General features: G+C 53.9%; 4 protein-coding genes across 4 annotated transcripts; 3 read left to right on the top strand and 1 right to left on the bottom strand.

Moving 5' to 3' along the window:
- Positions 1-241: 241 nt before the first annotated feature.
- On the top strand, positions 242-3,521 carry J4E83_008703 (uncharacterized protein; the record flags this gene model as incomplete). Its single annotated transcript, XM_049335597.1, has 4 exons — positions 242-458; positions 519-819; positions 941-3,253; positions 3,437-3,521. The coding sequence occupies 4 exons, from the start codon at positions 242-244 to the stop codon at positions 3,519-3,521; spliced, it is 2,916 nt and encodes a 971-aa protein (XP_049185333.1).
- Positions 3,522-3,963: 442 nt separating this feature from the next.
- On the bottom strand, positions 3,964-7,599 carry J4E83_008702 (uncharacterized protein; the record flags this gene model as incomplete). The annotated part of the gene is made up of 3 exons (XM_049335596.1): positions 3,964-5,049; positions 5,099-7,155; positions 7,203-7,599. 3 exons carry the CDS (start codon positions 7,597-7,599, stop codon positions 3,964-3,966), a joined length of 3,540 nt encoding a protein of 1,179 aa, XP_049185332.1.
- Positions 7,600-8,137: 538 nt separating this feature from the next.
- On the top strand, positions 8,138-11,722 carry J4E83_008701 (uncharacterized protein; the record flags this gene model as incomplete). The annotated part of the gene is made up of 5 exons (XM_049335595.1): positions 8,138-9,337; positions 9,382-9,813; positions 9,862-10,422; positions 10,467-11,041; positions 11,092-11,722. 5 exons carry the CDS (start codon positions 8,138-8,140, stop codon positions 11,720-11,722), a joined length of 3,399 nt encoding a protein of 1,132 aa, XP_049185331.1.
- A 1,213-nt stretch (positions 11,723-12,935) lies between these two features.
- Positions 12,936-15,294, top strand: J4E83_008700 (uncharacterized protein; the record flags this gene model as incomplete). Its single annotated transcript, XM_049335594.1, has 5 exons — positions 12,936-13,144; positions 13,200-13,412; positions 13,466-13,868; positions 13,943-14,742; positions 15,264-15,294. The coding sequence occupies 5 exons, from the start codon at positions 12,936-12,938 to the stop codon at positions 15,292-15,294; spliced, it is 1,656 nt and encodes a 551-aa protein (XP_049185330.1).
- Positions 15,295-16,841: the final 1,547 nt, after the last annotated feature.

The following is a 16,841-nucleotide window of genomic DNA, read 5'->3' as shown; positions in this document are numbered from 1 at the left end:
GTTGTAGGGGAAGGTCAATCGAGTGCCAAACGCGAACTCACATGACGCGACGCCAACGCCGGCTTATCTCCGCTCCATCGCCGAAGTCCAAGCTCCAAGCTTAGGCGTCACCACCGAGCAGGTGCGCCCACAGCTACAGCCAAAGCCGCAGCAGAGTGAGAAGGAGCACTGAGACAGCGGGTGATCGCACAAACAATGACTACGAGCCCACGATAGCTGAGAGCTACATTCCAAGCCCACCATGGCTTACGACACCTCGAGCGGGTATGCGCCGCCCAGCACAAGCAACATGCAGGAGGACGCCTCGGGCCCCATGTTCAGCATAGAGCGCGTGGCTTTACAGTTCACAGTATCTTCCGACTTTGTAGCGGCTGCAGTAGCGAATAATGTCGTCGTCCTGGCTCTGTCCACCGGGCGCATCTTACGCATCGATTTGGACAGTCCCGCAGATATAGACGGTTCGTATAGCAATGCACACACCACACAAAAGACTTGGACAACCGCTCATATATTATAAGATATCGACCTCCCGAAGAAGCCTTCAGAAGTGGGTGTCATCAGACGCCTCTTTCTCGACCCCTCCGCATCCCACCTCATCATAACCACCACCCTCGCCGAAAACTACTACCTCCATACACAATCCCGGACACCGAAGGCGTTGTCACGGCTGAAGGGCGTTGTCATAGAGAGTATCTCGTGGAATCCCTCGCAACCCACTGCTTCGACGCGCGAGATACTCGTGGGAGCGTCAGACGGCAACGTTTACGAAGTGTATATCGAGCCGTCATCCGAGTTCTACAGGCGGGAGGAGAGGGTAACGTAGCTGCCACTGATAGCTCTTAAAATATCTTGCTAACTTTTTACTAGTATGTATCTCCTATGCTATGCTTTGGCAACGCGGTTCTGAGACATCTTATGATTCGTACTAACAGCTTGGTAGATACTTGAAGAGCGTATACCGGACGAACGATGGCCCTATTACTGGGCTGTGGACAGATACGGTGCCCGGGAGAACGGATCTGCGGCGCATCATCGTCGCGACACCTTCGACTTTCCTACATTTCGCTGGCAAAGTTGGACGTCAGGGATCAGAAGGAAGCGGATCTATATTCTCGAAGCTGTTCGAGAGTGAATCTGCGACCGTACATGAGGTCTCCAATGTGGCCCCCACGGCAGCCTCGCTACTTGCTATCTCCCCGGAGCACAACGACAGCCCAAACCGCGAAGACTCCAACGCCGAGAGGATCTTCGGCTGGCTTACATCACAAGGCGTTTTGCATGGGAAGCTGTATCTATCACAGGATACTTCTGAGCTTGGCGGCAAAGTTCTTGGAGACTCAAAGATGTTGCCTAGATCACAGGTGCCGCCTTCACAAACTGCTAGCGGGCGCACACGACGGACACAAGATCCTGTCAGTTCGATGATATTGAGCCAGTGGCATATTCTTCAGCTAGTCGAAGGCCGAGTCGTAGCTATCAACCGCCTCGACGACACTGTCGTCCATGACCAAGTCGTGCTGGAGCCCGGACAAAGTGCGCTTGGTCTGGTAGCTGACTGGAAGAGGAATACTTACTGGCTTTTCACGAGCCAGGAGATCTTCGAGATCGTTGTCGAAGACGAGAGTCGCGACGTTTGGAAGATCATGCTCCGAGCACAACAATTCGAGGCTGCATCGCAGTACGCCAAAACACCAGCGCAGAAGGATGCAGTGGCGACGGCATCTGGTGACTACCTTGTTGGCAAGAGCCAGTGGATGGAGGCTGCGACTGTTTACGGACGAAGCACGAAGCCGTTTGAGCAAGTCGCACTGACATTCATCGACAATGGTGAGCAGGACGCGCTACGGAAGTACCTGGTGACGAAACTGTCCACATTGAAGAAGTCATCGATAATGCAACGGACTATGGTCGCTACTTGGTTGATTGAACTATACATGGCCAAGCTCAATACTCTCGATGACACCATTACCACGAAAGCAGAACTCTCAGAGAGTATGAACACCGCCGAGACTCATGATCAACTATCAGTCATCCGGAAAGAGTATCAAGACTTTGTAACCAAGTACAAAGCTGATCTTGACCGTAAGACTGTATACGAGATCATCAGCAGTCACGGTCGAGAGGAAGAGCTGCTCTACTTTGCTACTGTGGTCAACGACTACAACTACGTACTCTCGTACTGGGTGCAGCGTGAGCGTTGGCAAGAATCTCTGGACGTCCTCAAGAAGCAGACAGATCCCGAGATCTTCTACAAGTACAGTTCTGTGCTCATGGCCCACGTACCAGTCGAGCTCGTCGATGTGATGATGCGACACTCGAACTTCGACGCGCAGAAGCTCATCCCAGCATTCCTCAACTACAACAACCACACCAAGGCCACGCTGAACCAGAACCAAGCAGTCCGCTACCTTCTCTTCGAGATCAACCAACACAACTCAACCGACGCCGCCATCCACAACACCCTCATCTCCATCTACGCATCCCACCCCACAACCGACGAATCCGCCCTCCTCGCCTACCTCGAAGGCCAATCCCTCGCCCACGAGCAAAACTACGACGCCGACTTCGCCCTCCGCCTCTGCATACAACACAAGCGCGTCCAATCCTGCGTTCACATCTACAGCTCCATGCAACAATACGCGCAAGCCGTCGACCTCGCCCTAAAATACGACGAAATAGACCTCGCCTCAAGCGTCGCTGACCGCTCCAACACCTCCCCTGTTCTCCGCAAAAAACTCTGGCTCGCCATCGCCAAAAAAGTAATCTCGCAATCCAGCGGCATAAAAACCGCCATCGAGTTCCTCCGCCGCGTCGACCTCCTGCGCATCGAAGACCTCATCCCCTTCTTCCCAGACTTCGTCGTCATCGACGATTTCAAAGAGGAAATCTGCGCCGCCCTCGAAGACTACAGCCACAAGATCGATGGCTTGAAGCAGGAGATGGATGACAGTGAGGCAACGGCTACACATATCAAGTCGGATATCAAGGCCCTCGAACAGCGTTATGCGATTGTGGAACCCGGGGAGCGGTGCTATGTGTGTGGGCTGCCGTTGTTGGCAAGGCAGTTCTTTGTGTTTCCGTGCCAGCATGCTTTTCATAGTGATTGTCTTGCGAAGAGGGTGGTGGAGTTGGCGGGGATTGCGAGGGGAAAGAGGATTGCGGAGTTGCAGGCGGAGGTGCAGAGGGGGGTTAAGGTGGGCAAGGGGAGGGAGAGGGCGATTAGGGAGTTGGATGCGTTGGTGGGGAGTAGTTGGTGAGTCTTCCCTTTCTGCTGTCACCTCAATTTCGGGAAAACCTGAATAGTTCCGGAGCCTACATCGACGTTGGGGCACCTACTTTGCAGGTTTTCATGTCGATGTAGGCTGCAGGCCTGTTCAGTTTTTTTCCTTGTATGAGGTGCTGTTTTCTTCTTTGCTGTGCTAACAATGTGTTTTAGTGTACTGTGCGGTGAACTTGCCGTTAAGCTCGTCAACGAACCTTTCATCACCGCAACTGACGACAAGGACGAATGGGCTGTTTGATGGAGAAACTGATTACCCTGGAGGATACGTTGACCCTGGGCCACCTACTTTGCGTGTTTTTATCCTAATGTAGGCTCCAGGGTGTCCCAGATATACCTAGGTTGACGTGCAGCTTAAAGATATCATCATCAGCACGAAATCATAAAAGGAATTCATATTATACATTTCTTTTGAATTGCATCTCTATAAGCCCCGCCCCTGCATGTGATGGTATACAAATTTTAGTAGTGCCGTACAATAAAACGGAGCTGATGATATTGATTCCCCCCGTTGTCTGCCCCCACCCCCGGAGACGCCGTAGCGCTGATGCAAGAACTAAGAAGAAAGGAAGAATAAGAGGCGCCAAAAGAAAAAGGATTAGACAGATAACTCAAACGAACGCCAGATGGTGATACTTTTTCCAAGACTGTTGGCCTTCGCCATGGAACGACATGCGATAGCGCTACTCATCCTCATCGTCGTCCATGGCGGTGTCACCATTAGCTTTCGGGGCGGCAATAGCGTCGTCGTCTTCATCTTCGTCGTCGACGACGCGGGCTTTGCGGGGACGAGGCGCAGCAGCAGCGGCACCTTCGTCGTCGCTGCCCGCCGTGCTCCCAGCCTTGTCTCCGTCTTCAGCGGGCGCAGCACCATCCTCGTCGCTCTCATCGTCGATGAACTCCGCAGACTTGTATTTACCGACTGGTTCGCTCTTGCGGGCGAGCTTCCTCTTCTTCTTCTCGCGGGGCCGCTCTTCGTCGGATAGGTCCTCGGTGCCACTTGCTGTAGTGCGTCTGCGTCTTGAGCGTGGCTCGTCGTCGTCGGAAGGCAGGCCGTCGGTGTCGGAGTCGGCGTCCTTCTTCTTGCGCTTGGGGCCCTTGGGGCCGCGTGCTTTGCGCTCTGCTTTGCGGACTTCCTTGTCTTCGTCTTCTTCCATGCGGCGACGCTCTTCTTCGTTGCGCTTCTCCATGAGTTCGCGGTCGCGCTGGAGGAGCCGCTGTTGCTCTTCTGCGTACTTGCGCTTCTTCTCTAGGGCCTCTGCTTCTGCGCGGGCCTTTTCTTCCTCGCGGCGGCGCACTTCGGCTTCGCGGATGCGGCGCGCTTGGTCGAGCTTGGTCGCGTTTTCGCCTTCGTAGGCGGCTTGCTTTTCGCGGGTACGCTCGAGCTGCTTCACCATGGTGTTGCGACCCATGTTTGCACGAGCGGTAATGTCGGCACGTGGGAAGGGCGGGTTCTCCTCCTTGGTGAGCTTCTCAAGTGTTTCAATCGCCTCGTTGAGACCTGTGACGGCTTGGTCGACGTCTTCGAGCGTGCGCTGTTGTTCGGTGAGCTGGTAGATTCGGGTGGCGATCTGGAACTGGACGAAAGCGACGTTGAACTGAGAGTTGAGGTCTGCAGGAGCGGCCGCGAGCGCTTGCTTGGAGTAGTCGAGAGCAGTTCGGAATCCGGCGATGCTGTTTTCATGCTTGGCTCGGAGATACCAAGTTCGTCCTAAACAAGCCAGGATCTTTGGATCGTTGTGTCTGTTCCGAGATAGGGCTGCTTCGTACTTGGGTGTATTAGCAAGGTCAACAATGTAGGGAGGGGAACGCGCTTACGTTTTCAATTGCTCGCGCATACTGCTTGATCTCGCAATACGTATGTCCCAAGTTGACAAAGACACTGTGATCCTTGAGTGTTTCTCTGACCTTTGAGAAGATCTGCAGGGCTGTGGAGTAGTCCTTCTTGTCTTCTACTAGCGCAATGGCGATACCCTGAGCAGCATACGCATTCTTCGGATCGAGTTGAAGTACCTTGTCGAAGAACTCCACAGCTCGTTCATAGCTCTTCCGACGCTTCTCTTTATCCTGTTCCGAACTTCGTGGCATCTCGCGCGCGATAGCAAGATGGATGTTGCCCATGCCCATTAGCGAGTAGCGATCATGCTTGTCCGACTTCTGCAGAGTGTGTTTGTATAGTCGCTGCTCGTCGTCCGCTGCGAAGTTGGAGGTCTTCTTCTTCGACTTGTTGACATACCACCCGTACAAGGCTCGCACCTCAACATTGTCCTCGTTCTCTTTGAAGAGATCTTTCATCGCTCTGGGGCCCTCATCTTGTGGGTTCTCCCTCAATGCAATGTAGGTAAGGCGAATGCGCGCGTCGACGTAATCGGGGTGTCGCTGGAGCAGACTGTTGTAGACCTTCTTTGCTTCCTCCGCTTGGCCCTCGGCTTCGTAAGTTCGGGCAAGGTTGAAACTGATCGAGGTAACGAGTGCGTCCGTGTCGATTGTGTCGTCGCGGTTTTCGGCGTTTACGCAGGCGTTGAGAGCCACTTGGAAGAGTTCCTGAGCTCGCACGTAGCGCTCGGCCTGGAAGTGGAAGCAGCCCATGTTGTTGAGCAGTTGTGGCGGTAGGAGTTGGCGAAGTGCCGCTGTGAGTTCAGCACCCTCCTCGACGCCATCTGGATAATCCTCCTCTGGGATGGCTTCAATTTCCATTTGCTCCACTTCTTCAAGACACTTCAAGCTCTTTTCGGGGTGATCGGTCTCGTAAAGTCGAGCCAGGTTGAGCAAGACCGACTGGTCAGGGACGACCTTCTTCTTGGGATCCTTCCATGCGCTCTGTACGCTCTCCAGATACTTCAATGCCTTTTTCAACTCGGCGGACTTATCCTCGGTGGACTTGTTGTTCTGAGCGGTAAAAACGTCTTCAGCGAACAGTGTGCCAAGTAATGTCTGGGCTTCAACGTTGGGCGATTGCTGAAGGATCTTCTCGAGGCGGAACTTTGCGCCATCGTAGTTGTTCATCAGGACGTTCATCTGGGCCAGTCCGAATTTGGCTGGTATGAAACCCCGCTCCTCGCCTCCACGGGCCTGATCAGACTTCTGGTAGTACTCGGCGGCAAGTGAAGTGTTGTCCTGTTGATGTGCGACCTTGGCTCGTAGGTACCAACCATCGCTGGCTATGGCGTTGGTGTCGGTGAGTTCGATGGCGCGTTTCGCTACGTCTTCGGTTTTGGCGACATCTCTCCTCAGGGCAAGGTAGCTACCGACTGTGGCACAACTCAGGGGGTACTGGTTGTCGATCTTCAAGGCGGGCTGAATGTATTCACCAGTCGCCTTCTTGATGAGTGCGGCGAACTTGGGGTCGGAGGTAGAAAGGTTGGCGGTCTGCTGGAAGTTATAGATGCCCAGTAGAATCAGGGCGATCTTGGAACTTGGGTTGAGCTCGAGAGATCTCTGCCAGGCGCTGGCAGCCTCGTCCTTGTGGCCAAGTTGCCAGAAACAGCAGCCGATACCGATGCGTGGATCTGGGTCGAGGAGGTCCGGAGAGCTCTCGAGGATATTTTGGTATCCCTTCAAGGCTTCTGCCCACTTGCCCATGGAGTAGTGGACGCGGGCCTTGCCCATCTTAGCCATGAGGTTCCTGCCGCCGGATGCCCTCAGCGCGTCCTCGAAACATTTGGCAGCCTGCTTGAGCGTCTCCATGCGCTCGGGGCTGACAGTGGAGCCGGCCGCCGTCGCCGGGCCCTGGAGTGAGGCCCTGAGAAGGTATAGAACACCGCGAGCGAGGAACAGCGGGGGGTGCGAGGGGCTGATACGGGAGGCATCGTTGAGTACGCCGGTGGCCGACTGAATCCAGTACTCCTTGAGTTTCACGTCTGAATCTGCGTTTTCTGGACGTGTTAGTCATGGTATACATGTAGAGATTCCGATGACATACGAGGCCTGACGCGCGGTGCTTCGCGACACTTGAGCAGGTACAGCCAGCAGAGGCCGTTGAGGATGCTGAGCCTGTCTTCGCCGCGCGCGCGGTTGAAGACTTGGGTGGCCTGTCGCAGCACGTCTATGGCCGTCTCTATCCTCTTGCGCTTCGCATAGGCGACGGCGACCTGGACCCACGTCGACGTCGCGCTCTTCTCGGCCTCTAGAATGTCGCATAGCTCTGTCGGGTCGTCCTGAATCTGCTCGTCTAGGGGAATTTCGACATCGAGCTGGCCTCCCTCCTCATCGGCGACGGAGATGGTGATGGAGCTGGGCACGTCCGAGTAGCGCGGCGGTGGGAACATGCTGCCAGCGCCGTTCACGCCATTCGCGCCATTCGCGTAAACTGCAGCCATGCTGGGAGAGAAGTCGCGATCGGGGAGATGGGATTCGCGATTGGTTCGGGGACGAGACGGGATCAGCGCGACATATCAGGTGGGCAGGGCAGAGAGGTAAAGGCGCGAGGCTGAAGGCTGCCTCCGTTGGTGGTTGGATAAAGAATCGCGAGTGAGAGCTTCCAGGGAGCGCGGAACGGCGAAACGTGCGGAATCAATGTCTTGGCGCGTCTATGAGGCGTGACGGCGCAGACAAGATAACTTGGAACTTTCTTTAAGTTTTTTTTGCATGACTATATATAATATGTTGTTGAGAACCTACAAGGCGCAATATAATTTTACCCCCACAGTATCATGCTTTATGTTCATGTTCGGCCTTGCTTTCATAGTAGGCTCGCGTTGGTGATCCCTGCTGCTACTCCAACACCCCCGAGCTCCCCGCAACAGTACACATGCACCACATGGACACCCAATGACGCGCAATCCTCACTGTTGCGCACCATGCATGCCCGAATAAGCCACGCACGGAACACAACACTGCGCGACGCCTGAGTGCACCATGTCGCGCAATCCGGGCTACTCGCGGGCGGGACCCAATGGAGGCTATGCCAACGCCAACGGCAGCTACAACGGGGGAGGTTATAATGGATACGGCGGCGGCGACGGCAGCTACGACGGCCGACCGAGCGGCGAGCGAGCGCGAAGACCAGGCGGATACGGCGGCATGAGCGCGCAGCAGGACGACTACCCACCCCGACCGAGCAATGAGCGCGAGCGACCCCGACGACCCGGTGGCTACGGTGGCCTTGCCCAAGAAGACGAGATGGAGAGGAGGCCCAGCGGCGACCGAGAGCGCAGGGCGGGTGGCTATGGGGGAGGCGGTTTTGCAGGGCGTGACGAGAGCCCTCGCCAGGTCACACGGCCTACCAGCATCGAGCGCAGCCAGGCGAAACGACGCAGCGGAGAGCGCCAGAATGGGAGCCGCCCCAGGAACGCAAACAACGGACAGGGCAGTCAGGCAATCGAGGAGGTCCTCCAATATATACGGCAGAACTGGGACTTCATGACCAAAGACCAATGCGTTCCCATCGAAGTCGCCTTGAAGCTTATGGACTCAAGTTCGCTCGGTCTGGCGAGTCAAGCTGGCCAGTTTCAGCAGACACACGACCAGCTGCAGAATGCGCTCAAAGGCATCGTCAACGAGCACCACCAGGGTTTCAACAGTTCCATCGGTACCTTCCACCAGATCCAATCCAGCCTGCAAAGCTCCCAACACCGTGTCAGGACCCTCAAAGGCTCGCTTGTCGCGGCCAAATCATCCCTCTCTACAGCCAAGCCAGAGCTCAGGGAGTTTGCGACCACATCCCAGAACTACGATGAGATGCTACAGATGCTCGACACGATTGAAAAACTTCAGCTCGTCCCCGAGCGGCTGGAGGCTCGCATATCGGAGAAGCGTTTCTTGACAGCAGTAGACATACTACAAGATGCGCTACGCATGATACGAAAGACTGAGATGGAGAAGATTGGCGCCCTATCAGACTTGCGTACATACCTCAGCAACCAGGAAGTGTCTCTGACCGACATCTTGATCGAAGAACTCCACAGCCATCTCTACCTCAAATCGCCCTACTGCGAAGACAGGTGGAAGGAGTATGCCCAGAATCAAGTCAAGGGTGACTTGTCTCAGCGTGCCCAGACTGACGCGAGGGGTCGGTTGCTTTACTACTTCCTTGATGGTCTTGACACGTCAGAACCAGTAAGTATGCCCACCCTAATTATGTATACTACTCACATTTCTAGATGACCGATGACTCCACCCACAACCCCGAAACAGACACATTCCAGTACATACGGCTGGTCATGGAAGCATTGAACAAGATGAGCCGCCTAGACATGGCAGTAGACACCATCGAGCAACGCCTACCGGTCGAGCTCTTCAAGGTTGTCGACAAGTCTAACAACGAGGTCGCGCAACGCCACCCGAGCATACTGCGAGCTTACTCCGCCAAGAAGAAGGGCAAGGCAAAGACTGAGGTAGAAAACGAGGATGTTCGAACAACTTTGTTGAACGACTTGATGTGGACCCTTTATGCACGGTTTGAAGCAATTGCGGAAAGCCACCGGGTTGTGCACGATGTTGTGGCCGGCATCGTCCGTCGGGAGAACCGAGGTGCATCAAGTGCGACGTTGACCCGCGGCTTCAAAGAGTTGTGGAAGCTCTATCAAAGCGAGGTTGGTTATCTGCAGTACTGCACATGCTGCTCAGCTGACAGAATCTAGATGCGGTCACTACTTCACGACTATCTTGCTACGGATGGCGAAGCGTCTTACAGAGGCGGCCAAGGCCAGGCATCTACTGGCAGCGCATTCTCTCGCGCTCCTCGGGACCGGAGCAAGCGCATGTTCAAGCTATCCGACGTGGATACAAAAGCGTCTGAGCTTTCCAAAGAGCGAGACGATCTTGAGGTCATCCTGAAGACGTCTGTGCCCGGACTTGTATCTGACTCAAAGAGACCAGAGGATGTCAACACCAGCACGGCTACCAATCTCGATGGCAGTGCGACTGGGCATAAATTGCTCGTTGAGCCTAGTGTGTTCAACATGGGCATACTATTACCGCCATCATTAGACTTCTTGAACCGGTTGAAGGAGGTTGTACCCTCAAACGCTGACATTAGCATGAGTACTTTGACCTCGTTCTTGGACGATTTCCTCGTCAACGTCTTCCATCCACAGCTCGATGAGACCCTTATCGAGTTATGTTCTCAGACCTTCATCGAGGTTGACTCTTTCAATGAGGACACTCAATGGTCGAAACACTCAAAGAAGCCCATTTTCAAGGTACGTTTTCCATTGGTCTTATGCTCCGCATGCTGACTCAACAGGGTACTGCACAATTCTTCACACTCATCACAGCTTTCTGCAAGATGCTGGATAACCTTCCCCATGACCAAGCGTTCTCTCAACTCATCGTCAATCAAATGGACACATACGCTCAGAAGTGCACTGGCTGGTACAAAGCCCTCGTCAGTCGATCACAGGCTACAGCAAGTGGTCGTCTAATGAAGGCTCCTGCCGTCTGGTCAGAGTCCGAAGCAATGGAAGACCTCATCGCCCATCTGGTGCGAATAGACTCGTCTGACCAAGAGAGCTTGAACAAGGCCGTCGAAAGTGAAGTTGCTCTTTTGATCGAAGCAGTCGAAGCCGATGAGCCTCTAGATCAAGCGGACATGATACAGGACAAGAAGAGTATCGTCAGCTTATGTTTGCTGTACACAAGCATGAAGTGGCTGGCTACCAAGACCGCCCAACTTCGACATATCAGTGATCGTGCCTCTGACCCGATCAACGCTGAGTCGAGTGGCCAGAGGCACAATAGACGGTGGACGCAGCTCTCCTCTGCCGATCCCAGGCCACAGAGCGCTCATATCTACCTCCCATTGAGCGCAGATACAGCCGCGTAAGTGTCTCGACATCCATAAAAGCCGTAACCTACTAATCGAGGAGCAGTATCTTCGACGCAGTAGTAGGAACCTACCAAGCCCTCAGCACACGCGTACTTCGCACCCTGCACCTCTCCATACGCTCAACAATCCTGTACTCGCTCAACGCAAGCATCCAGCCCAACATCTACATCGACACACTACTCAGCGACCCCGACCCCGCCATCCTAGCTCTGAACGCCACGCTCGTCTCCTTCGACACCGAAGTATCAACCTACATACCCACCGCCTCATACGTGCACATCACCCGCGGCCTCGCCACCCTAATGGACACCTACCTCCTCAACCTCTGCACCTCCAAAATCACACGCATGAACACCAACGGCTGCGCGCTGATGCAACTCAACATCCTCGTCCTGCAGCAGAACCTCAAGAACATCGAGGACGGCGCCACTCTGCCCTACGCAGCCCTCTTTTTCGATCTCTTCACCGCAGGCCCAGACGCGATTATCGCTCGGGCCAAAGACTACGGCAAGGGCTTCGGCGTCCCACGCAAAGTGTTTGGTGAAGAGGAAGTGAAGAAGTTGTTGCAGATGACGTATGAAGAGAAGTTGAATGCGGAGAATAGGGAGGCTAGTGTGCAGGCGAAGAGGGCGTTGGATGCGCAGTTGTTGGAGATTAGTGAGTTTATGTATTGATATGCGCGGGTTCTCATCTTCTTGGGCCACTCTGTTGCGTGGCGACGTTTCTTTTCAGGAAAGGCTGTTGTAGCTGTAGTAGCTGTAGTATCACCTTAGCTATAGTGGCGAATTTAAACATGACCTTTATCCTTAGCCCCTTACACGACAATAGATCTGACATGTCGAACGTTTTGGGAACGCGCGCAGCAGCATACATAGCCAAGACGGCGTCCGGGGCCGTACCCACTCCAAATCGTTGCAATCAAATCACCAGGAGCACGAATACAAAAAGATGCGCCTGGGGTCATGCAAGCCCGCTGAGTCGCTTAGATCTACGCCCCTGTCATCTTCGGCGACGTTGTACGCGCACGGACGCCGCCTCGTGCGACGTCGCCGAACTGCTCATAAGGCTGGCCCAGTGATGGGGCTTCAGCTACGCCGCGGAACGGCGCGTTTTGCTGACATGATGTGGTATGATGGTTTTGTGGAAGGCTTTCACCGCTTCGTTATCGGGGTGGATGTACAGGCGTTCTGCAAGAGTGTAACGCTGCCTAGGTGCTTGCTGGACCGAATCCATTGTCACAGGAAAGAACTGGAGTAGGTAGGAGTAGGCATGATACTACGCCGCACCGCACTGCAAGGAGACCTTCCAATAAGACCCCGAATCCGGCGTCTAATACTCAAACATACTGCATCCTGCATCCCAATCTTGTACGAGCGAATCACAAACACAACACCCACATACCATCTATCTCGCCTCTGCACGCCACGCTTTCATCACCCACACTCGCTTAGAACCGTTCGATACGGGCGTGCAGATACCCGTTGGAAGACAGCTTCCAGCCACAAGATTATGCTGATCTCACTTGATGATGGTGTAAGGGTGTTTCCTACCTGAGGTGTGCATGCATGTGAGGTGGCAGATCTCAGCGCCGCATATCACAGATTTCAGGCCACCCCTTACGGTGACCTGAATTGATTGTTGTCGCCGATGACAGTTTGTGATATCGGACCGTCGGGGTCTTCGCAGCGGGCTGTGGGTTGTCGGGGTTTGGGGGCGTGAGTGTATCGGGGGTCAGACGCATGTTATATGCTTGCGGGCTGCCCTTTCTTTGTTGGATTGTACTTGGTTAGCTCTTACGGATTTCGTGCGCAATAAGTGTACCTTCACTTAGCTTCACATCCAAGACGAAGACATCACGAAGCATTGATCAGGTTCGCGAGTTCAATCATGTCTTCGGCTAGTACTGCGGAGGACGTTGAGAAGGGTGTTTCAGGCACTGACTATGCGCATCTAACCAACGATGAAGTCAAAAGCTTCAGCTGGGAGAATATCACTGTCACGGTCAAAGATAGGACGTCTAAACAGCCAATTGATCTCCTATCCAACGTGAGCGGCATGATCGAAGCCGGAGAGATGATGGCATTGATGGGTCCAAGGTACGTCCAGAGTATTCCCAGCCTCATATACAGATACCTAACGAAAGCCACACAGTGGCTCCGGTAAAACGACTCTCCTCAACATCCTCGCTCATCGCGCCGCCATACCCAAAGCCACCATCCAACAAACACTTCGAGTCAACGGCGCGCCAACAACCCTATCCTCCTTCCGCAAACTAAGCAGCTACGTCGAGCAAGAAGACGCCCTAATCGGTTCTCTCACTGTCCGCGAAACACTCTACTTCGCCGCTCAGCTCGCCCTCCCAAGGTAATCGACATGGCCCCTCCCTATCCCAAAGCATTCTAACTCACCGCCCCTAGTTCCATATCCGCCTCCTCCCGCAAAACCCTCATAACCTCCCTCCTCACTCACTTCGGCCTAACCCCCCACTCGAACACACTAATCGGCACCCCCATCCGCAAAGGCGTGTCCGGCGGCCAGAAACGGCGTGTCAGCGTCGCCAGCCAACTCATCACGTCCCCTAGAATCCTTTTTCTGGATGAACCGACCAGTGGCCTGGATTCAGCGGCAGCCTACGAAGTCATCAAGTTTGTACGCGATATAGCGAAGAAGTATAGGATTTTGGTGGTGGCGAGTATTCATCAGCCGTCGACGGCGACGTGGAGGTTGTTTGATAAGCTGATGTTGTTGAGTGGGGGGAAGGTGGTTTTTAATGGCGGGGTTGAGGGGGTGAAGGGGTGGTTTGGGGGGTTGGGGTATGAGGTACGTTCTGTCTTTCTTTCCCTTACCGTACAGTGTTGAGAGAGCGGGGGGCTGACAAGACACTTCGTGTGTAGATGCCACTCTACACGAACCCAGCCGAATTCGTCATCGACCTCATCAACACGGATTTCTCACACGACAGCACCATCGCCCAGCAACGCCTCACCCACCTCCACACTTCCTGGGCTGCATCCCCCACCGCAGCCTCCCTGACCGCCAACATCCGTGCCGCCGCCGAAACAGCTTCATCTACCCCCATCACATCCTCTCCAACCGCCTCCAACACCCCCACTTCCGCCCTCCACACCACCCTAACCCTAACCCACCGCTCCTTCCTAAAATCCCACCGCGACATCGTCGCCTACGGCATCCGCATAGCCATGTACCTCGGCCTCGCCATAATGATGGGCACAGTCTGGCTACGTCTCTCCCCCACGCAATCCAACATCCAAGCCTTCACCAACGCCATCTTCTTCGGCGGCGCCTTCATGTCCTTCATGGCCGTCGCGTACATCCCCGCGTACCTCGAAGACCTCGCCATATACAGCAAAGAGCGCGCGAATGGACTATACGGCCCCACTGCGTTTATGCTGAGTAACTTTGTCGTGGGCGTGCCGTACCTCTTCCTCATCACCATACTGTTCTCCGTGGTGAGCTACTGGTTAGGCAATTTCCGGCCCGGCGCTGAGGGTTTCTGGATGTGGGTGCTGTGGTTGTTTTTGGATTTACTCGCCGCGGAGTCTCTAGTCGTTCTCCTCTCCTCGCTCATTCCCATCTTCGTTGTTGCGCTTGCGGCGACGGCGTTTGCGAATGGCCTTTGGATGTGCGTGAATGGGTTTATGGTGCAGCCGGATACGCTGAATGTGTTTTGGAGGTATGTTTTTCATTATATCGATTATCAGGCGTATGTCTTTCGGGGCATGATGGTCAATGAGTTTGGGAAGAGGAGTTATGAGTGTGAGAGGTTGGAGGGCGGGGGGTGTCAGTGTATGTATCCGAGTGCGTTGCAGGATCAGTGTTTGGTGGATGGGAAGGCCGTGCTGGCGGTTTATGGGTTTGGGACGGGGCACACGGGGAAGTATGTCGGGTATTTCCTGGTTATTGTTGTGGTTTATAGGTTGTTGGGGTGGGCGGTTTTGTATTTGCGGAAGCATTGAGGAGGGCGGTGATGGTAATCCTTGTTTTTCGATCTTTGCTCAAATCCTCGTAAATTAGACGAGGCAAAATTGCTGTCGTTTCCGAACTCCTTTCTCCATCTCTTCGATCAACTCTCCATTCATGATCTCGTCCTTGTACACCTGGCCTAGAAGAAGGTAGTTCTCGCCCCGGCGGCGTAGCGCAACTGGCGTGTATGCTCCTTCTAAAACCACGATAAGATCTCCTTCTCGTAGACAGACAGGGCCGAGGCCATAAGATCCGTCCTTGATACGAAACAATGCCCATGAATAGAAGAAACGGGCCACAAGCTCTCCAAAGATTTTCCAACCACTTCCAGATTCACAAAAGTCGTACTTGATTGTGCCATCTTCCGTTACATGTTTGGAGAGTATATATAGCAGTCTGATCCAATCTAAGAAACTCTGCAAATACTCCGTCACATTTTCTTCGCTTGCTTCGTAGTAATTAAAGGTTTCTCTGACCTGTCCTCCAGTCAATGTTCGTGCCATACAGATCATGGCGGGACTCAGATCACTGCCCACTGGGGCTTCTTGGGATACCGCCTGCCGCCAGTAGTCGAGAAGGAAATCAACGGGGTAATCCAGAGTAAGCTTCGTACTTTCAAGTCGACCTACATAGCTGAGGTCCGAGCATTTTCCATGCAGTACGGTCGTGGAAGAAACAGTTCCATATACTGAACCACATACAATGAGTTGCCGACCACGTGGCTGTGTGATACTTTCGTTCGGCACAGTAAACTTATATGTTCCGTATGCACTGGACGTAGGGCACAGCCCACCCCTCATCCGATCATGTGGTACAAGCTGCCACTGATCCCATTGAGGAACCCAAGACTCGTATTCTGGATGGCCGTCGTAGTCCACATCATGGTGGACATGGCCAAAGATTGCAAGATCGTTAGTCCATCTGATAATCGCAGTGGCAACGTCGTGAAAAACCTCTGGAGCAGACTTTTCGTAATCAATGGGAACAATGCTCCTTTCTTCGCCAAGCTCTGTCAGCCCAAGGATACCATATACCTTATCTCGAGGGTCCGTAGCATGCCAACGCCTGTAAGTCCTGAGAGCTCCTAAGAGACGACATTTGTCCTCCGACAATGGACCGTTCATTCGCCAGGCATAAGTCACGGTGATTGTAACTGAGACGGGCCTTTGGTGTCGGCTATACTTCATATTCCAGCTCGCTAGACGTACTGCAGTATACTTGGAGAGTTCTTCGGCTCCCCAGTAGTATACCAAATCAGCTGCTAATCTGAACTCTTGTATACACCACATGCGACGAAACCAAGGATTAGAAAAAAAGGCTTGCAGTGAATGCCATGGTAAGGAAGCGGCGAAAGCTGCGCCTGCGTCTGGTAAGCGCCAAGTGGAATCGCAATCCTCCGGATCACCATCGATCAGTTCCAAAGATTCGAAAAAACGCTTAACCTTTGAGGCGTGCTCATCCTCGTCGTTGCCAAGCCAAACAACGACGCGTTTGGCGCGAAGATATATTAAATCCATGCGGCGGACCTGCGAACTCTTCTCTTCATCGTCAGACTGAGCGATGCACAGTGCATCTGCCCAGACAATGCGCACCTCATTCGTCAGCCGCGACCTCACAAGCGCATCGTAGAGGCTCGCCGTCACCAAGTGCATTGTACCGTTACAGAGGATCTCACGTCGGTCGTTTGAGTCGCCCCAGCAGTAGGAGAGTGCTTCATATGCGGGATTATCGTCGACCTCGTACTGGCGAAGCTCGCATGATACTGGGAACTCAGGGGTTTGAGAGGGTAGGATGTGTAGCAGGCGCATC

This window comes from Alternaria metachromatica (genome assembly GCF_023757995.1).
Source record: "Alternaria metachromatica strain BMP 0045 chromosome Unknown scaffold_26, whole genome shotgun sequence".
NCBI lineage: Eukaryota > Fungi > Ascomycota > Dothideomycetes > Pleosporales > Pleosporaceae > Alternaria > Alternaria metachromatica.
Note: the sequence above shows the minus strand (reverse complement) of the source record. Positions and strands in the feature narration are given on the sequence as shown.